This window comes from Charadrius vociferus, unplaced genomic scaffold (genome assembly GCF_000708025.1).
Source record: "Charadrius vociferus isolate BGI_N301 unplaced genomic scaffold, ASM70802v2 scaffold196, whole genome shotgun sequence".
Taxonomy (NCBI): domain Eukaryota; kingdom Metazoa; phylum Chordata; class Aves; order Charadriiformes; family Charadriidae; genus Charadrius; species Charadrius vociferus.
This window is the reverse complement of record NW_009648953.1, coordinates 655,896-677,472: the sequence shown is the minus strand read 5'-3', so window position 1 is coordinate 677,472 and position 21,577 is coordinate 655,896. Positions and strand designations below refer to the sequence as shown.

At 42.5% G+C, this 21,577-nt stretch overlaps 1 protein-coding gene across 1 annotated transcript in view; it reads right to left on the bottom strand.

Annotated features, from left to right (window-relative positions):
• Positions 1-2,478: 2,478 nt before the first annotated feature.
• The window catches only part of SLC37A3 (solute carrier family 37, member 3), a 24,248-nt gene continuing 5,149 nt past the window's right edge, over positions 2,479-21,577 (bottom strand). The window contains exons 2-14 of the mRNA XM_009887429.1: positions 20,545-20,659; positions 18,044-18,136; positions 17,501-17,584; positions 16,140-16,285; positions 15,383-15,479; positions 14,183-14,267; positions 12,940-13,121; positions 10,270-10,411; positions 8,930-9,031; positions 6,892-6,939; positions 5,773-5,924; positions 3,969-4,034; positions 2,479-3,113 (exon numbers count right to left, since the gene is read on the bottom strand). Coding sequence (XP_009885731.1) covers positions 3,021-3,113; positions 3,969-4,034; positions 5,773-5,924; positions 6,892-6,939; positions 8,930-9,031; positions 10,270-10,411; positions 12,940-13,121; positions 14,183-14,267; positions 15,383-15,479; positions 16,140-16,285; positions 17,501-17,584; positions 18,044-18,136; positions 20,545-20,659 — 1,405 coding nt within the window. The 3' untranslated portion in view covers positions 2,479-3,020. The remainder of the gene's footprint in view (positions 3,114-3,968; positions 4,035-5,772; positions 5,925-6,891; positions 6,940-8,929; positions 9,032-10,269; positions 10,412-12,939; positions 13,122-14,182; positions 14,268-15,382; positions 15,480-16,139; positions 16,286-17,500; positions 17,585-18,043; positions 18,137-20,544; positions 20,660-21,577) is intronic.

The window sequence follows — 21,577 nt, the reverse complement described above, 5'->3', positions numbered from 1 at the left end:
CCCCACTGTGTCCATTTAAACACAGCAAAGCATAGGTGTGGATTTGTGTTTAAAGAGACAAGCCACAGGAGAGAAGGCACAGCAGGGCCAGCAGCCACATGGCACGTTTAATTTCAAAGGAAGAACACCTGACTGCTACATGCAGATCAACAAATAAATAAATAAAACCAAGTACATGTCCTGGCTTTTTTATTTAAGACCATTAATTACACCGTTGTGGGCATCTCTGTTAGGGGACTCTCACAAAGCTTCTCGTGAGAGTGCTAAACTGCAGCATGCAGGAACATGGTCCCCCTTTTAGGTTGGGATGAGGGTTTGGTTTGAGCGACAGTCAGGGCTCAGGTCTTCACAGCAGTTGAGTGAAAAGCAGCTGTTAGAGCCAGGCCTATAATGAGGAGGAAGAGACGGATGCTCAGCAGAACCACATTAGAAGAGTGGAATAAATCACACGGAAGAATTAGGCCAGGTCAAGTCAAAGTAAGTTTATTCATGTGAGATCAGTCTGGACATGATCAGATTGAAAACCCTTCTCCATCTGAGCACCTTGAGGAAATACACAGAACCAAAAATCCAGGACGACAACAACAAAACAATCCCAAAGCCATAGGCACGCCTAGCTAATTGAGGGTGGCCTCAAAGCACCGCCGCACACTTACATGCAAGCTGCCGGGCAGTTTGTGTTTGCAGCGCTCAAAACGCATCTGACACTTCTCAAAAGGGGACAGAACTGTTTACAGGAAACCATTTGTCACAGGGGCCTGCCTCTCCTCCCCCCCCCGCCACCAGCCCCGGCGACGTCCCTTTCCCACCCCACCTTTCATCAGAAGCTTATCTAGCACCCAGACGGCCGGCCAAAAAGCTCATCCAGGTTGGAATTTGAAACCACAGATTCTCAGACACTGTGGCTGGGGCAAACGGTGCCACCATCAATTTTAGAACTAAATTTCAGGGAGTTTTGATTCTATTTGAACAGGGGCTAATGAGTAGCTCGGGATACGAACACTAACCCCAGGGCATAATTCTGAGAACAGGATGATAGATTCTCAGTCTCCTGCTCTAATTATACAGGCAAAAATTGGAATGGGAAGAGACAAGAACAGGATTTAGGTCCCTCATCAGCTTAATGGCATCGCTTTCCCAAGCTCTGAAATTTTTCAAGGGTTAGCAAAAGATGCAAGAATCACCTCCACCAAGAAAGAAAGTCTCGCAAAAAGTATAAAATGGAGCAACTGAGTTTCACAGTAAGCAAAGCTGTGCACAGAACCATCACTGCAGAAGCAGCAATCACCAACCAACCGTTCAATACAGTAGAACCGTAAGGCACTAATAATGTTCCACTCATTACAATCAACACATGACTAAAAACTGACATTCATAAATTTAAAGAAAAAATAATAAAATCACTGTACATTTTAAAAAGGCAACTTTTCCCGTTTAAAAAGTTATAAATTTTCAGCTCCAGGAATTTTCCTGCCCCCAACCCCATGCAGGCATCACTGACTAGTTAGATTGTTTGATCAGAAATTCTGCTGGTTAACACATACCTATTACAATGAAACATCCCAAGGCATAAGCAGAAAACAATTTGTTGAGAAGTTATTTGACGATCCCATTAACATCACCAACAAATGTTAGAGGTGTCAGGCGGTCACCCTGCTTACCGCAGTACTGCAAAATACTCAAATGCCACCATACTAAGTGCAGTCACATGTTTTTAGTGCTGACTTGTATCTACCTTTCTCTTCAAGCCCCGAAAGGGTGTGGAGTCTCCTTCTCTGAAGATATTCAAAACCTGCCTGGATGCGTTCCTGTCCAACCTGCTCTAAGTAAACCTGTTTTGGCAGGGAGGTTGGACTAGTTGATCTCTGAAAGTCACTTCCAACCCCTACCACTCTGTGATTCAAGATACAACTCAAACTTTAAAACCCTGGAGCCTGAGGTCCCCTACGCAGCCACAGGCAGAGGAGCACAGGGGAAGACAGCAGCACTTGTTCACTGATGCTATTCCACAAGCACACTTCAGTCCCTGTCTGGAAGCCCATGTCCGAGAGCAACCAGGTCCCTTAAATTCCTTTAATTCCGTTCTGGTTCTCCTTTGCTGGAGATGAGCAATTGCCCAATGAGTATGAAATCAGTGACACCAGCTTCCTTCAGAGGGTCACCTGACAGTGCCGTTGTGGTCAGTATTTGATCAGAGTTCAAATAAAGCAGTAGTGAAAGTATTTGTGTCCCATTACTGATCCCCAAAGCCATTGAAGGATCCTTTAGACACAAAGGATCTATTAAGGCTTATTCTCAGAGATCACAGTAAAGTATTGCACGCTATTTGTCTGCTTAAATAGTTAAAAACTGAAATCTCGTTTCCCAGAGATTAGTAATATTATTACTAAAAACGGTAAAAACAAATATGGAGGTAACTACTCCATGTAAATCTACTGGAATACATAACAGTTAATAGCTAGGGGTAGCAGAGGTCTGTCTGTGCAGAGATTTAGCAACAGCATTTTTTAAACAACTGGACAGAGCAAATTCCAACTAATTTTTGCCCTTTCTAAAAGCTATAGTGACCGTAAACTTAGGCTACCCATTAAATGCACTGTATGATTTCACCGGCACAACAGAGCATCAAAATTCATTGCAAGACAGCCTCTCCACCGTCAGTTTTAAAGAGTCGACCTTTGGTCAGGACATCCAGAAATAAATAAGAAAGAGTATAGGAGTGAGACCACCCAACAGAAGACCCTAGTGTGACTGCTGACGTGGAACAGTCTGGTAGGCCAGGACAATCCACCAGTCCCACGGATTGTCTAGCTCAGGTCAGCAGCTCCATGATGCGGGTGGTCTCAGGACAGGTATTTGGTACTTCACTATTGAGCTCGCAAAGGCAGGTCAATCAAGTCTTGCAGAGCCATTTTGAATTAGTCCAAACCTGGAGGACGTAAGAAACAAGTCTCCCAGGGTTTTGATTAGTGTCCCAGCTGTCAGGTCCATACAACAGTCCTTCCAGAGGCGAGCAGAAGTCACTCAGCCAGCATTCGCAGGCGCCGTTCATGCAGAAGCAATTTGATCTCCCTCACTATTAATGGTGAAATGAACAGGATTGTTGAACTCGTCTGTGAAAAGAAGCATATCCAGGACAATTAGCACAGAGCAACCATAGCTGCAGCCATCCTGCGCTCCAATGTCCATTCAAGGCCTCCCCAGAAAGATACAGACTAAGAGAAGCAATGACAAAAGTGGCACAGTGGACAGAAGGACTGAGCTTGCAGGAAAGCTCATACGGTTTCAGCTGTCATGATCTTCTTTTCATAAAGAAGATGAGCTCTTCACCTCCTCAACAGCCTTCCTCCTGGCCACCTCTGCTGTTTACCAATGTGGCCTTTTCCCTTATCAGAACAGGTGCAAAGACAATTCCTGGCTCTTCCAGCAGGGAAGAACGGGTGAATTGTACAGCATTCACCACTGTGGCAATGCGGAGGAGATCAGAGCCTCAACGTTCTTCTCCCCCAGTGGTATACTGCGGGAAGGCATTTTCATTTTATTTTCAAGATCCTCATCACTGCTTCCACTAATCTTCAAGGACTAACAAACAAGCAGCTTAACTTCAGCTCCCTGAAAATATTAGGAACTACATATCACGGTGATGAAGGAGGAAAAAGCCCTGCTGAAGTCAGTCAGGTGGTATGAGATTTGGGAAATGAGCATTTTAAGGCAAGTATTTTTGTGCCTCTGCCACAATCTCAGTTCCTATTGGGCAGCATGACTTTAAAGGATCTAAAAGGAACCCAGTTGGTTTGGACACCCTGATGCAAAGGCACACTACAGACAACTTTGACAATGGCATCAGAGTTCTCAGCTGCTGCAGAAATTAGACTGCGTGTCTAAATCCCAATTTTCAGGTTCTCACAAAAACTTTCTATTGCAAATTGAACTTTGACAAAGAACTTTTTAAAAAGGTGATTTCTTACCATTAGAATAAAGAAATAGAACACCCACATCCAACCCAGGTTCTCCTGGATCAAAGACACTAGATACTGAAAAGAAAGGGGAAAAAATTAGTCAAACTGGGAAGATAAGCATGACTTTCAGGCATTACTCTTTCATCTTCTAGAATTTGTGGGCTGTTAACACTCCATACAGAGCTGATCACAAAACCTTCCAGCTGATCTTTTCCTGTCAGAAGAGATGACTCAGGACAGCAGCCTTTCTGTACAAAACCCACAGTCTCAGCAAAGCAGAGATACCATCCTGAAGATTTACAGTAATTCATAGCAGCATAAAGACAGAACAGAACTACAGTTTCAAAGGGTGACAAATTGACTCCGCTGAACACAAGGTTTTTGCACAGAACACTGGGACATAAGTGGATGTAAGTACTCCGAGAAGAACTAAAAGCTCTAGAATGGCTTATAAATTACACAGGACGCATTTTCAAGAGCTGTGCAACCACTAACTACTTAACCCTTCAGCAGAGGCAAGATACTTGAGACTACAGTCTGTTCTGAACTGCATCCTAGTTCAATAGGACTACACAGGCTACAAAAGAAAATGTATTCCCTATTAGCAGATTTATATTCAGATGCTGTACAAGGGTCTCCCTTCTTCTACTGGGTATATTAGCGCAAAACAGGATCTGAATTTCTAACATGTTCATTGTGCACTTGCTGTTATTCACACACCCCCAGAATGACATCATGGTTGTCTCTTGAAATAAACGCAATGTTAGAATGGGAGGCAGGTGGAATTTTTCAGAACTAAAGACCCAATTTTTATGATGACATAAGTTTGCATGGTATGTGTGGGGGAAGACAGAAACGCTGGAGACAATGTAAGAAGAACATTGAGTATAACAGTGCAATTTAAGATGTCCACAAAGCACTTGTAATTTTCCATGTTTAAAGGAGATAAGCAGCATCTTTCCTGTGAAACAGACACTGAATGACTGTACTTATCAGACAAGCAGTGGCAAGTACAAACCCAAATCTCTTTCCAGAAAAGAAACTTGTATGCCTTGCTTGTGTCCTTGGTATTTTACCAGGAGTAGAGGACGCCTGGAATAGAACTGGCTCCAATCTTTCTACTAAATCCTCCCCTCCCCAAAGCACCACTGTGTTCTTCCACATAGTTAATGCTTGTTTTTGAGAAGAATGTCCCCCAGTGGGCACACTGTCAGCTTCCTTTTCTGCAACAGTCTAATCTTCAGACTTCTGGCAGCATACTGTAAGGACTATCGAAGCAAGTGGTGCTGGATTTACAAGGTGTAAAAGACATCCAATAGATAAAAAGGGGAACCACAAATGAGAGCAAATTTTAAATTACTTTCTAAACACTGTGACATTCATAATAGGTATTCTAATTTTACTTGGTTATACAGGCAAACTTTTCTGTAAGCAAAGGTTTTTCTATTACCTTTGAACAAAAAAATCCCAAACAAGCTTCAAAATACTTCATTTTCACTCTTTGTGAAGATGACCTTTACTTGAGTTTTGGAGTTCAGGATATGAAAGTCTCTAAAACTCATTCGAATTATGAAAGTGCCATAATACTAACACTATGAATACTTAGTTTAGTTCTTAATTAAATTGCTTCCACTGGTTTCTTAAATAAATAAATATTAAAAAAAAAAAAAAAACAAAAACAAAAACAAAACAACAACCCTCTCTTTCTTTCTCTCTCCATGCAACTTTGCACTGAGGAATGAGCTAACATCTCTAACCACAACAGACTCTTTGCCTCCTTCCCCAGACCTTGATTTTCCTTTGGTAGCCTCACCTGGCCCACTGCAGCACCAATACTGCCAGTTCCATCCACAATTCCCGTAACAGTTGCTAGAGCCTCGCTGCTGCCTTTCACCAGATCCTGGCGCCCCAGGTCAGCAGAAATTGCAGAACTGATCATGTTAGAAGGGCCTCCGATGAAAAATCCTGGAAATTCCAAGAAAACAGCCTTGTTGCAAAACAAGCATGAGGACAGATTCTCAACAGAACATCTTCAAAACACAGATTTTTCTACCAGGCAAAGCTCAGGAAAAGGCTTAAGTCTAGGGACAGTGATCACAGACTAATTGTAGGTAGAAGTGTACCCTCACAGCTGAAGCATAGAGTCACAGCACACCTTGTGTACATGGAGGAAGCACAGAAATTACCAACAAGCACATTTTCATCCAACAGCAAAACTGAGGTAATTAGCTGTGGCACACTCTGAAAGAAGAGTCAGGACACACCAAACTGAATACAGGAAGCTACCTTTGAACAGCATGCATATACGAACCCTCAACATGAAGCAGATTTAGATACATTTCTACTTTGGAGGGGTATAATCCCATACTACTGCCTCCAGGGATTGGTGAAGGAGATGGAAGGGGAAAAAATGCAACAGGATAGAGAGTTCTGCAGTAGGAGTGTTTGAAAAGAAAGGCTCTATTCATGCAGGCTAATCTTAATTCCATAACACAGCATAGTACGTCTGGTAGCACACAAAGCTTGTGACCTCCCACAGTACACAGGGCATTTGGGGTTTTGACAGACAAACACTCTCAAATTTGAGCTGCAGCTCATTACTTTGCCCAATATATACTTCCTCAGATACCAGATCATTGCTCAGTATTTTGGCATAAATCTGTCCTCATCATACTGAGCCAAGGCAAACCCCTTTAGTTCCAAGCCATTATGCTATACAGTCTATATTCTATACCTCCCTCTGTAAGGCAGTCTTCCTACACCTGTATTCCAAAAGTAACAGAAATTCGGCCTCAACTTTTACTCTCTCTGCAAAACCAGCAGAGATGGTAGCGCACACAAATGCATTACCACCAACTGCAGCTGGTGTTACTGATTTTTCTGCAATGTATATGTATGTCTATTAGCATAACAGTGGCATTTGGCAAGGTACCTGTAATTGCCATGATCACAGCATTGATAGGTTTGCTGTTTGGGGAACCTGCAAGAGAAAGACCAGATAAGTGTAAATAAAAACACATGAACTAGAGAAAGCCCCTTATTTAGGATCAGAAAGAAGCATGCAAACATCCAGTTTGAATGGCCTGTTCAATTAGCTACATAGTGACATCAGTAACTTCTATTTGACTAGACTTCGACAGAGATTAGTCTTACTGCAACAGCATTTAGAGACTAAAGACCCAGAAGTTTCCGAACAGAACTTTACAGTAGAAAAGTCACCTTTGCCATAAAAATTGTGTGCCCTATTTCAGTATCAGATTTGCCTGGCTCTGCGTTCTAGCCTTTGTTATGCATCTTTCTGTGACACAGCTTGCATTTACTCTCCTTGAAAATCCATTTGAATAGTAAGAGAATCCTCCCTCTGCCTCTCTAGGGAAGTTAGACTTAACTTAAACTCTCCCACCATGAAGTATTCAGCACTTGAATCACTCCTTCCACTCACTCTGAAGTTTGCAAAATCTTTTCAAAATACAGAGATTAGATCTGGAGCTACTAATCCAGCAACTGCCTAAACAATGGGGGACAATGAAGTAAAAAATGCAAAACCCCATATCCTAATTCCTTCTTACAAAGTGTCAAACCAGTACACAAAGCCATGTTTGAGCATCTACAGGTTCCACTTGCCTTTCCAGGAACAGCATCACGCAGTGTACACGCAGCTGGTTTTCCACTACAGTCCCCCAGCGCTTTTCAGATACTGCCTTCCTTGATATCTCACTTCCAGGCATCACCTGAATTCATTACTCACTGGGGCTCATACATTACTCATAGGGCTCACACATGGTCAAGTTGCCATGCGTAAGACAAGTCGCAGCCCTCTTCACACGTTCTTAAGCCATTATTACTCTGTGCAACACACTATGTGCATGAAAAGGTTTCCTGGTTTGGCTGATAGAAACTAAATTACTACACTGCAGTAACTCTGTATTGCGTGTCTGAGCCTTCTGTATGTGGCTGGGCAGTAATGCACGTTGACTTAAGCACAAGACACCTGGACCTCTGGCTGCTCTGCTATCTAGTACAAACTTCAAACTTTGTCAGCAATAATTTTATATTTGCTTCCAATTCACTTTCAAAAGTAATGAGTTAGCACAAGAGCCTACAAAAATCTACTGAACTGCACCAAACCCAATCCTTGCTATTTAATTATTATGCCTTATTGACCTTACATTGAGACTGTCTGAGTAAGCCATCGTGCTTCTGAAAGGCACGCTTTACTATTCGTGTCCAGCTCTGGCAGCGATTTCTGTCCACAGATCTCAAAGTGCTCTATAAAAGCCGGTCTGTATCCCCACCCCGTGTTGGAGGAATACACAGAGAAGTGAAGTGACATCCCAGTGAGTTAAAGCACTCTGGTACCACAGGACACCATGTCTGAAGACACAAAACTGTTACCCTTAGAAGAGCTTCATAAATGTTTCATAGACATGAGATCCACCTGCCTCCTACTCAGTTTTCTTGACAGACTCCTTTCAATAACCAATCACCAAGAACTATATCTATTATAATAGAGGCAGACACTCTTCAATTTCACCACTTACAGAAGCATAAGTGGTGAAGTCCAAGAGCTTCTGCCTCTTTCTAGTATATACATACTCCAGTGCAGCTCTGTCCCCAGATTCTCTTTTGCCTTACTATAGGGATGCACCTGAAATTTCCTGCTCTGACAGTTGCGGTGTTAATACAACGACAATGCAAAAAAATCTCACTGACACTAGAGAAGGATCAGTACCATAACTCACCAGTACAGGGAAATCCAACCACTCAGCTAATTTTTTTTCCACCTCATTAACCAGAGAACAGACTTCTTTCTGTGCAGTGCCACACCTCAGGCAAAATACACCAAAAGGCAACATCCTGATCCAGAAAGTTTCAAGACCAGAAAACATAAGCAGAACAGGCTGTGCTCTGCCTCTCTCTGAGAAGTACTGAATGAACCTCTTATCACTGTGCAGCAAAGGCATACTCACGGCTGTATCCAAAAAGAGAGCCTACAGCAAAGAGCAGGCTAATTGCTAGCACTGGGGCTCTCTTCTGTAGCACATCAGAAATCAAGCCCTGGATAGTCCCACCTGCAAAAAAAAAAAAAAAAAAAATATCATTGTCAGGCTCAGGATGATAACACCTTGAACAAAACTCATTTCACTGGGTGCAGTGGCATCTTGCCTTCTCATCAATACAGATTCTCTCAAATCCTGCAGACTAAGTCTCCTGCCCTTACTGCCCCAGACCGAGAGAAAACAGTAAACTTAAGTGGCTCAGATAGAGCAGGGAAAACTACTCAGACTGCTTTCCTAGGAATTTATTACTTCTTTTTCTGGCACGCAACCAGATAGTGGTCCTGCTTTCCTTTTCCTTCCCCTATAGGACCATCACAGCTCTAGGATCACCACAGCTCTGGATGTAAGCAAGCGTAACATTGTGTTTGGTTTCTTTAACAGAAAGTGAAGGAAAAGGCAGTTCTTTTTCACAGGGAAAGCATTAGCACACAGAGGCCTCATACTCCCTGCTGTCTCACCTACTTAGGGTAGGTGCAACTAATGAAAACAAATGCCAATAGCTGATAAAAAATCACCTTGTGTGTCATTGCTACCTCTGTAGGAACTGCTCTGCTGGTAAAAACTAGAATGTTGAAAAATCCTAACATAGAAAAGGCCATAGAGGCAAAAATACTGACCCTGAACAGACCAATACAAGGATGTCTATTCTAGGAAAGCTAACTGGACAAAGTAATAAAGCAAGAAACTGAGCACAGGAGAGCAGAAGTCTAAATACATATACAATTTGTTCTTTATTCTGGAAGAACAGGGTCAGATTTTGCAGCCAGCAGAAACAACTGCAATTACGTTTTATTTCTGAACAGGACACAGTCGTGCCTGCTCTGCTGAGATCTGTGCTGAGTCTGTTCTTAAAAATACAGGACAAAAGGGACAGTACTGAACCCAGTAAGTCCAGATCTAAACTCTCTGTCAATGGTACCTGTCAGAAAGCAAGCAGCAGGGACACCATTTTGTGCAGGGCACTTTTCAGGAAGTCCTAGTGAGTAAAGAAAAATGCCCGCTGGGCATAATGTCCAAGAATATCATACTGCCCTTTAAATTATATGTAAACTCTTTAGGGGGCTCACTTACTCTGTGTTTTAGAAAAAAAACAACAACAACCAAGCAGCCACATACATAACTAGACTTCTCATATATTCAGTAAACAGATAGATGCCACTGAACATGGCTGCTGAGCCGCATACACTGTCTTTCATTTTCAAATGCTAGCAAGGCAATTGCAGGAAGATGTCATTCACTTGCTCACTCACCTATGATTCCTCCCACATCATACCAGATCGAGAGCTGGTCCGCTTCTGCTTCTTTCCATCCAAAGTTGTTGCTGAGGTAGAAGGGCAGCCAGAAGAAGAATGAGTAATTCACCAGTTTCAAGCAGGCATAGGCCAAAGAGTACTGGAATAAAGAGAGGGCCAGCAAGCAGTTAGCACTTGAGAAATGCAAACAGCATTTCTGCTTCTTCCCATAAAGCTCTGTTATCCAGCTAAGGCTTTCAGGGGGAAGTGCTTCTTCATTTCACGTAAGAAAGCAGCATTATGAAAGCTTAATGCTGAACATCAAAGGGAACCCAGGAATACAAAAATCACTGTCAAGAAGGTTATTTTCTTTTCACTGAATGTAACGGGTTAAAACACTTTCAGTGTAGTCTTGAGAGGAAATGACACCAGGCTTCAAAAAATGAAGGAAATTTAATTCACCTTCTGAAGAGAAGGGAGCCAACCATGTGACATGAAACAAGCTTGAGATTTAGTCATCTGTGCATCATGCTGAGAAAAGTTATGTGAAGTAGTTCCTCTGTGCTATCTTTTGCTGCTCAGAAGGCTCATCTGCTTACAGCACCACAGGAGAAAGCTTTGGTTATAATCCCCAGGCAGGTATTCCAAGACATAAGATGAAAGCTTTGGCCAAAGCTAAGCACATGCTTCCAAACCCAACAGCTGAGACAACCTCCTGCTTTTGGCTGCTGGGCTCAAGTTCTCCTTAGCTAGCAGGAGATCTTTCACATGAGTGGCAAAGATTTGTTCTCCAGTATTGCTGGCCCAGCACGCAGAGGCATGAGGCACACTATTTCAGTAAGGCCTCCTGATAAACACTGACACAGCAGTTCAAGGAACCCATATTTGAAGAGGTAAACAAGGATGAAGGTGGAAAAAAATAACCTGTTGAAATCACAGCTTTTGAGATTATGTATATGTGTATGTACACACTTGTCTTTGAATTTCAAAAAGCAGATCTTTTTATATATTAAACTCCACAAAATCATCTCTTCTGAATTTGTATTATTTTAATAAATACATCCTTTTTAGCCGTATTATTAATGCTTTTTCACTCTTAGAGGACACAAACTAATCTCCACCATACATGTAAGACACAGGGATGTTTGGAAGAGTTCTCCTGCCTCTGGGTGTGAGAAGTGCACTGCAGGAAGCAATATTTATTACAACATGCTTAGAAACTGTCTACCAGACTGTCTGAGTGATTAAACATTGAATTTCTAGAGGCTCAGGGGAAAGCTGCCTCTACTGAAACTCTACCACCATATCACTCAGCAGGAGAAGAGAGGAACTACAGAAAAAATATGTCAAATAAAGTCTTTGTAGAATCTTGACAAGGCTTTGGAAGTTCTCTCAGTATTTGGTCTCTCACTGATCTGACATAGTGTCCTAGTTTGGCTGGGCACTGATCTGACATGAGATAAAACTCACAGACTCAGAGGTATTCATGTTGCTGGGTTAACACACAGAACATGTTCTCAAAATCCCAAGTACAGAAATAGCAACATCAGTTGTACAGTACCTCCTTATATTCTGGTCAATGAAAAAAAGTCACACATCAACTGAGGCAGCCTCAACCACTAGAAATTTTGCCTAAAGGTTCCTTGTACATCAGCCCATTCTTAGCACCACCAAAACTGACCCATAGTTTATACAGCATTTAGCCATATTAGGAAAGAATTCAAGATGGCTATGCTTTCTTCTGCTATCCCTGCAGCACAGTCTTAACAACAAAACTGTGGTTGTCCAGCACTCTACACACTGACGATCCACCAATCCCTTCCAGATTTTGTGTTGCCTTTATCACAACAACTGCTTTACTCATTAAGTGTATCTGACAATACTGTCCACTCAGCAGTTCTGCTCCACGATCAAACCCAGACAGTTCACACTGTGCTACTGGGCCAGCCACCCTGCTTCCTTTCTTGTACTGGTTCTAGTATTCAAGGGCCACATAGCCCACTGACACATAAAGTTAACGTTATTTTTTAACGGCAGGTTAATTTTTGCAGCTGAACCAAGTCCATGAACTGGGCAATACTGCTGATGCAGAAGTACAAGTTCTCACACAAGGGACGAGACAAGGATATGTAGAAACAGCATCACCAGGCCTTGTTTCCAGTTGGTTATAAAAAAACCTCGCCCACTTTGCCACGTTACATCATGCTGATCAAAGCTTTTCAGGCTAGTTTCCTGCTTCGAGGCAACTAAAAAACCAAAACAAACCCAATGTCAGTGCCACAGAGTTCTGTGTGATGCTCAGCTAGCAGTGAGAATCCTGTTCCTCAGGACAGCATAGCTACCTTACCAAGAAAGCACCTCACAGCCACCTTTGCTCATGGCCTCCCTTCTAAATCCAGCAGCAAAACCAGCAGGATCTTTGCTGCTCTTAGTTGGCTTGTTACATATACTAAACAAAGCAAGAGTCCGATGGAAAGAGCAACATGCAACGAGATATCCAGAGAGTATTAAAATCCACGTGCACAAAGATAACAGTCCCAACTCCAAGGTTTTAACAGCATAAGAAGTCATATGCCAACAAGTACAAACACATGGTCAACATGTTAACAATTACGTCAACAAATGCTGACAACACAAAAAGTCAGCTTTATGTTTAACAACATCTCACTCAGGAATCTGTGTCCTCACCAGTACTACGCCAGGAAGGCAACAAGCCTGGAAAAAGCCAATGGCCTTCGGCTGGTTGTCAGTGTCAGTTGCTTGAATAGAGTAATTCCGGTCATCATCATCTGCATCATCGTTGCCCATTAAAGGTCTGTTGGCATCTTCCTCCACACCGTCATCTTCATCTGCTCCAAGCTCGGGGAGGCCTATGTTTCACAAGGGATATGCAACAGGAAAAACGGACCACAGCCTGTTCACCCTCTCCCACTCTAAAGCTATGCTCACTTCTTTTAAGCAATTCTCCCTTCTAGCAATTCCCTTGCTCTCCCATACCTCCATCCTCCTTTGGCTTAGAAACTCTTCTAGATGGTGTTCTGCAGTGTCGCCAGTTTCTACCCTTTGTCTTCTAGTGCTCTTGAAAGTATTCTGTCTGATCCTGGCGCCGGCTTTGTCTGTTCTGAGTGTCTGGCCATTAGTTGGAAGACACAACAAATTAGTGCATTTCCCCCTTATTTAGTAGTTGGGATCCTTGGACCGGGCTCCTGGGTACCACCTCCCTTGAGTGTGGAGGCTGAGTGTACCAGCAACTACTCAGACAGCTGCCGCCTGTTAACGCCTCCACTGAAATGGAAACCCTAGGAACTGCACTGCACTTTCTGGGCTGCTGAGTGCTCTTATGGGCACTCTTTATGGCAGCTTTAGTGGTACCAACTTTATAGCCTTCGCAGGCACCTGGGAAGCCTCCTCCATGGCCCTGTCAAAGCCCAAAAGTTCTTTTGTTTTCCTGTTACACTTTGGCTTGCCTACCATCTTCTCAGAGAAGGACCATATCTACTCTGAGAGCTATTTAACTGGCTGCGGGTGACCTGCAGACAAAAAGTACTTTCCCTTCCAACTGCACAGTTAAGGCTTGTCATAGTTTTCTCCTACGATACCCAGTTATCAGTTTGCCTACTGTTTCTTTATAAAAATACTGATTTTCCAGGTGAAGAAAAACTAAGAATTAGGCACATCCTAATGGAGATGTTAGAGCCAGGCTGTTTTATTTTAGAATATCCAGACCCTATACACATGATGCATGGTGGCATTTAGTGCCATCTTGGCGAGTAAAGCATTTGCTCCATAAAATACACTAAAGTGCAACACCATTTTACAGAGCCCTGAGGATAAGTGCTGTCAGAATGAGCAGTACTTTTAGTACTACATGGAAAGCTGCAGATCTGCTTTCCATAAAAGAATTGAAATGCTACAGCCCTCTTCTACTTACCCACTTCCTTCGGTGATGTCAGGAGCCCAAAGAAGACAATGACTCCTCCAGCAAACTGTACTGAGGCAGTCACCAAGAAAGCATACTGAAGATAAATAAAGAGAAGATTGTTTTTTAAAACACTTTCAGTCACGTAGACTTCCCTGACTAACAAAGGTTTCTTTACATTCCAACATTGTCAGAGACTAAACACAGCTACAACAACCCAGACTACCCGCATAAAACTTGGAAACAAGTGATTTCTGCATCTCCTGAACAGACTTGGTTCCATCTAGGCTGAAAGACCACATTGAAATAGCTGTTTCAGTGTACTGAGTGACAGCAGTGAGAAAGGAGCTCACCCAACACAACCACAGATCCAGCTATATTGGAAGGGACTGCTCAAAGAAGGGTCAAACACTAAATTCAGACCGGCTTGCTCAGGGCTTTGTTCTGTCAGGTCTTGAAATCCTCCACAGACAGATACTGCAGACCCTGCCCCCTTGTTCCAATGCTTAACTGACTTCATAGTGAAATAAGTTTTCCAAACATCCAGTTGGAACCATCCCTACTTCACTTTATACCTACTGCTTTTTAGCATTCTAACCACGCAACCCAGGAAAGAGTCTGACTGATTTCTCAACAATCTTCTCACAGGCTTTGGAAGACTGCTATTTAGTACCCTAAAGCCTCCTCATCTCCAGAGTGACAAGCTCAGCCCTGTTAGCCTGTCCTCATAGGTCACACGCTGCGAGATGCGCTAGTTGACTTACGTTCCCTGTATTCAGTTGCCTGCCTGCTGCATTACAGCAACGTTGCACGCGCCTGTCCTCTTCCCAGTTATAGAAGCAATGCCTCCATGCCTGCCAGAACCTCACCAGTATTCAGCAGCAGTGACTTCAGTTAAGTAAGAACCTGTGACGGATGACTCTGAAGAGTACTTTAAGCCACCCAAATCAGACGAGGGTATACTATGACACTAGGGCTCTTCAATAACATCAGTCCCATTTACAGAGAAGTCTCAGGCTCACTTCTGCCAACTTGGCAGGGTTAGGAATGGAATACCCTTTCTATTTTGCCTACTGCTTGCTACCACAGAATTCAGGAAGATGAAACTGAACACGCTGAGCCTGTTATCTCTCAGAGACGGGATAAGAAACTAGTCTCTCATAACCCAATCAGCCATGCAGTCCTAGCTAGAAGCCAGACAACAATACCTACCTCATAGCCATATTTGAGAACACAGGAGGCAAGGAAGGCCCCAAGGATATTTCCCACAGATGCACAGGCACTCCAGAGTCCAAACACAAAACCTCTCCTGCAGAAAGGGAAGAAAACTTGAAAAAGGCAATGTAGGGAGAGGTGACATTAGGAGCAAGACAAAGACATAACAATCAAGTGAACTTTAACTTCTTAATAAAATTACAGCATTCTCCCAGTCCACTTCAAAGAGACTCAAAGGTCACTTAAAACAAAACACAGAATAACTTGGGGGTACCAAATAGATAACGGAGGACTATTCTATCCTGAAACACTGTGTTACAGCAGAGGTGAGCTGGCAACAACAGGGTTACAAGCTATGGCAAGAGCTCATCTGCAATACCCCAAAGTGGCAGAGTTGAATCTACAATGAGTCAGTTTCCATTCAGTCTCTTCAGTAGTTAGTAGACAGAAACAAGTTTTCCAGTGGCATGAAAATTCGAGTTCAGCCACTCCGTACTACAGGCTTTTGAAGTTTGAACTTTTAACGAGGTACCTTGTGCCTTTAACACACACGATTGTGTTCACACCAAGCTGTTCTGTGACTCCAGGAAAAAAAAAAAAAAAATAAGAGAGACAATAGTAACAAGTAAGGCATATTTCATCCCACATAACCTTCATTCTGACATAACAGTCGGCCTTTTTGGTTTAAAACTTTCAGCTCAATCTGCTACTCAGCTGGTCAGATACGCGAGTCACTGAAGAAAACTCAACTTACCCAGCTTTTCCAAACCAATTGCCCATGACAGCAACCACACAGGGCCAACCAGTAGACTGTAGCAAGCCATTCACAACCCACAGACAGCAGTAGAACCACTTGTTGTAAAAATGCAACCATTCTGTGAGTGTGCCAAAAAAGAATACCTAGAGAGGAGGGGGGGAAAAAAAATAAAAATAAAACCAACAGAGAAGAAACCCTGAGGCTACTGCTGAAAGCCAGGCAAGAACGGGGTCCTAAAAAAGAAATAACATTTCAGGGAGAAGATTCCCTGCAGGGCCCAGCCAGAGGCAAGCCTGGTATTGTTTAAGAAACAGCTCAGAGCTAATAGCACCCTCTGCTGAGCCACCACAGCACTGACTCCAGAGCCCAAACAACTCCAGAGACAAATGTGCTGCCATGGCACTTCTACTCCAAAAGACTTTTATCTTCGTAAACAGCACAGTTATAACAGGAGAGGAAAAGAAAGAGACAAATGCTTTTAGCAACAACACTAAAAATACAGTAGCCTCTTGATCTCCTATTTTACTGACATCAAAACCCACAAGCCTATGCAAACACAAAACCCTCAGCAGTCATTTATCTTAGCAAAATTTAACATAAATACTACAGCCAGGTCTCAAATCACTAGGAGCCCTCACCCAAACTAGCGAAAATAAACACACTGTGCGACACACTGTGCTTGATGCATGTTTGTGGTCATGTGTTTGCGGAATGCAATAGGCCATAGCAGGGTTTGTAGCCACTGGGTAAATCAAAAGCACTCCATGCATTTTACCACTACTTTAATAGCCAAAAAACCACAAGGAGATAAAACTGATTCACACTTATCTGCAGTGGCTTGAACCAGAAGAACCCTTTTGTTTTAAGTGGACATTCTTTTTTGACACATGCCCTCCCAGCAATTACAAAATAAGTAAATTAATGCTTAGTATTGTTAGCATGTCACTTAAAAAAGCCAGCAAAGGTTGCGTTGGGAAGCAAAAGCCTTGATGACAACATATGTGGCCTGGGAGAACAGTTATAATACAAAACAGTCCCAAAAAGTCCAAATACACAAATCTTGTACACAGGCTGTTCATCAAGTCTCTAGACAGTGCCTCAAACTTAGGAATTTCCTTCTGACACAGTATCCATAAATAGATATTTCAGGAAGAGGTGAGTCATCTAGTGTAGCTCTATGCTTTAGACAATGCAATAAGTGCATCCAGGACAAAGTTTTACACGCAGACTTTGAGACCACTGAGGTACAGCTCAAGGGCAGATTCACACAGAAACAGAGCCTCTTCTCCCCTGAAGTAAAACCCTATCTAGAAACCCTAAGAGAGATTTCTAAATCACACTAGTATGTTCCGACTTACCACCAGAGCAGAGGAACACATGCCAAAAGACAAAACCCAGCGTAAATTCAGGCGATCCCCAACTATGCCACTGACAAAGAGACCCTAAGAACAAAACACTGCATTAAATAAAGCCACAAGATTTGCATCTGTTATCTGCAAGAATTAAAATTATGTAGAAGGGTTAAACTGATCCAAACACTGTTATACCAACTTACAGTTTGATTCTAACCACTTCTTCCGCCACCAAAGAAACCCTTCTCATAGTTGTTCATTAAATTACTTATTTTTTAAAAATTCAGCTGAGAACTCTTGGAGATTTAGAACTAGCCCTCCCACCCACTGGTGATAGGCGTGTGAGAAGTGCTGAAGTGACAGTATTTGTCTTGCATGGGCAGAACTAACAGAAACTGAAGGAAAAAAATCTGCTCCTGAACTAACCTTTTTTACTGCATTAGCGCTAGGCAAGCCCAAGAAGATCCTGTTCATCCCCTCCAAATATGGGTGTGATCATCCCAATAAGATTCAACAAAAGCTTAGCAGCTTTGGGTTGGTTTTACTCACCACAGCATAGGAAAACAAAAAGATAGTGTCCAAAGTCCCCAAGAAGAGAGTTGCTTCTTCTGCATTTGGAAATAGATGGCTACTGTTCCAGAGCTACAGAGAGAAAATTTTAGCAGGTAAATAGGGAGAGGCATAGCTCATTCTACTCTTTTTCAATGGAAACCCCAAATCCAAAGCAGAACAGCATCTGGCCCCAGCAACCTCCCATTCCTCCAACACTAATTATCAAATCAAGAACAATTCTGGCATTATCTTCTGCAAAAAATGTCCACTACCACTTCGTTTCACTTCTAAAGAGCAGGCTAGCAAACCAGAAGTGAGAAATGCTCATTCCACCTGGATTGAGACAGATGACTGGCAAAACAAACCTTACTTCTAACAAGCATGAGACTGTTAGACAGCTTCTTACACAGAAACACTGATGAGCATCTTAATGAATAATACAATAAAGCCATATTCTGTTTTATGTGAAGTGTCTTTTCTGTACTTATCTTGCTGTCTTCATTAAATGAATAATTCTCTTGAAGTATTTGTGGCAGCAACCATAATAAGAAACGACAGACCACAAACAGAAGAGAGAACACAAAAGGAATACGAGGAGGAAATAGACTGGTTGGAAACTATTTACAATGAACTCCAGTCACTAATGTTGTTATTTTTTTCGTGCTTACCCTGAGTTTCATTTCATTTTCAATATGATCAAAAAAAAAAAAAAAGGAAAAAAGACTCAATTGTCCCCAAACTAAGATCAGTGAAATTAAGCTGAAAATAGCAAGCCTTGAGGATGACTTGAAGACCGAATAAAATTAATCAGGGCAAAGTTTTCTTCCCTCCCCACCACACCCCCATTAGAAAAACAAACAGATAAACCCAATCCAAACCCGACCTATGGATGTGTCTAAGTCAAATATCAGCAGTTTTAGTTTGATACTACTCCTCCAGGAGAACATCCTGTACTGACAACACTAATTACACATCCACTTAGTTTAGGAGATGTAACGTTGGTAAGGCCTATTGACACAGCTGCTGCTTAAGTCTCATGCGTCCAAGAAAACTAATAAATCCCTTGAAAAATACTTTTGGCCACTTGAGGCCACCAATACCTACTTATACCAGTAACTTTCAACTTTTAACCAGAGATCCCTGGAGGTCCACTAGCTATTAAGAGTCTTAGAAAGACAAGAGAATCAAATCTTTTGGTTTTAGGCTTAAATTCATTAAACAACCTCCACAGGAGTCACAAATATTTAAAGGCTGAAAAGTATAGATCCAAGTCGTCCTTCTAATAAAATCATACTAAGGCCTACTCACAAAACAATTGCAAAACATTTTGTTATACTTTAAAAATGTATTTTTAAGTATAAAAATAAAGAACAACTGTAGTTAAAAAGATACACCCAAGTTCAAAGCTCATAGCACATAAGTGACTTCTCTGTTCGTGTCCTTAATTTGTCCTATCAATTTCCCAAAGCATACTTTAATGTTAACTGACATAACCTAAATTGATACCAAAAGGACCATTGACCATTTTTCTTGATTAGACACATACACCTCAACAACCAGCATACAAAAAATCATCTATATAAAAAAAAAAAAGATGAAAACAGCTTCTGAAATATACTAGTTGTTTGAATGTCAGTTAAGGAACTAAATGTAAACACAGTGTAGTTCGTTTTAGCCTCCTTGAGATGTTCGCTCCTTTTTGCCATACTATCAAATCTCATTTGGCTTGTGACCAAGCTGTTAATGTAAGATTTCTTCTACTTCTCAAAAGCATCAGGACAAGCCACTGCTAAAAATAAGCATGTCCCTTAAAAGGACTACGGGTAGGAGCCACGAGGTAGTTCTTGCATTCCTATTTGTGAGGTGCAAGCAGTATAGAACTTCCCTTTTCTGCAAGCAAACGCTGCCAAAACTCCCACCACTTTCACTGAAGCTAGGATTTTACTGACAAGGGCTACTGGATGTTCAGCACTGTTGGAAATCAGACCTTTTAGATACAAGATAAAAATGTCATTCTTCAGTATCAATTTAGGGTAAGCAGCTAGCACTTTCAGATAGCTTTCTTCTCTGCTTTGGTTGTCCTTTTAACAGGGTGGCAGCAGCAGTATCGCCAGAGAAAGCCACAGCCAGGGTTTTACAGAGATCTCTGTAACTCTATTAATCTGCTCTTGTTTATTGCCTCTGACACTTCAGAGGGTAGGGTCGCTCTTTCCCCCTCATCCCCCACCTCCGTGCTGCTGGCTACTACAGAGACTCTCCTGGCGTCCCAGTTTCCATTCGAACACTGTAATTTTTTGAGAAGTTTCTCTCTGGGGACCACTAGGAAAGATTTCAGCATCACCAGATGATCCAGAAAACTACACTTCAGACACCTGAAGCTCCCGCTCACATTCTGAGAAGTGTTCCTGACATTTAAAGGGGCCTCTTCAGCACCACATGCTCAGCATACTGGAGGCTACCAATCTTTCTTTGCACTTGCCTATCCCTTGTGTCCTTACCTCATACGGCCGGAGCTCAGGGGCCGTGCTGTTTAGGCAGGAGGGAGTCCATTGGCTGGAAATGCTGACTTTGACATTACTGAATGTCTTTCTGGAAGCATGGAGCAGGGAATAACTGCCAGAAAACACACAAGCACAGGTAGGCAAAATCTCCTCTGGAGGTCAAGTGGGAAAGGGTGGGACTCAAAACAGACACATGCTGTCTAAGCAGGGAGCATAGCAGTGGACTGAGAGTTTTGGAGATAGTAGTCAGCAGTGGGAACCCCCAAATTATGGGTAGACACACTGATTTTAGTGGAGAGGTGTGAAATAGAGTCTTGATTGGAAAGGACCTCCTCTTTTATTTTCAAAAGAGGAAGTGACTGTACAACAACAATTAGGTACCAATAAAGAGAAAAGAGAAGATGCATTCATCTGGCTAACCACCATTGCAAGCGTTCTTCCAGAGACAGATTAGGTACCAGTGACAGTATTGCTGTAAAGACCACAGGATATCAGCACAGCAGAGTATGTAAGGCGAGGCAGTATGGTATTCCAGCTGTTGTCAGCTGGTGTAACAGACAAGCTTTCAACAAACAAATCTAGCAGACCTTCAGATCTGAAGTGGTGACCTCTCTGTCCTAGAGACTGTCCACCCTCTGCAAACAGCAGTTTTGGAAGAGAAGACGACCCCAGAAGTAATGACAGCATGTTCCATCAGTCAGAACAGGTATTAAATGAGTTCTGAGCACTAGGGTTTGCTTCCTTCCTCGTTTCAGCTAGTTCCTTCCCACACCCACTGACATTCACCCTTCTGCAACAGACTGCTGCCAGCTTGGCAGTCAGCCTCACCTTTGGTGCAAGCCCTGTTCGTGACTGGATTCCCCAAGGGCATAGCACACTTAGCTCCACTGCTGCATGACTCCCAGACTGGTTGGTACAACTTGCTTTTAAGTTTGTCTTCAAGGCTCGCAGCCAAAGGTTAAGACTATTTCCCTACTTTCATTCTCCTTCTCCATGCCCTCAGCTCCCCAAATTCAGCGAGACAAATCCT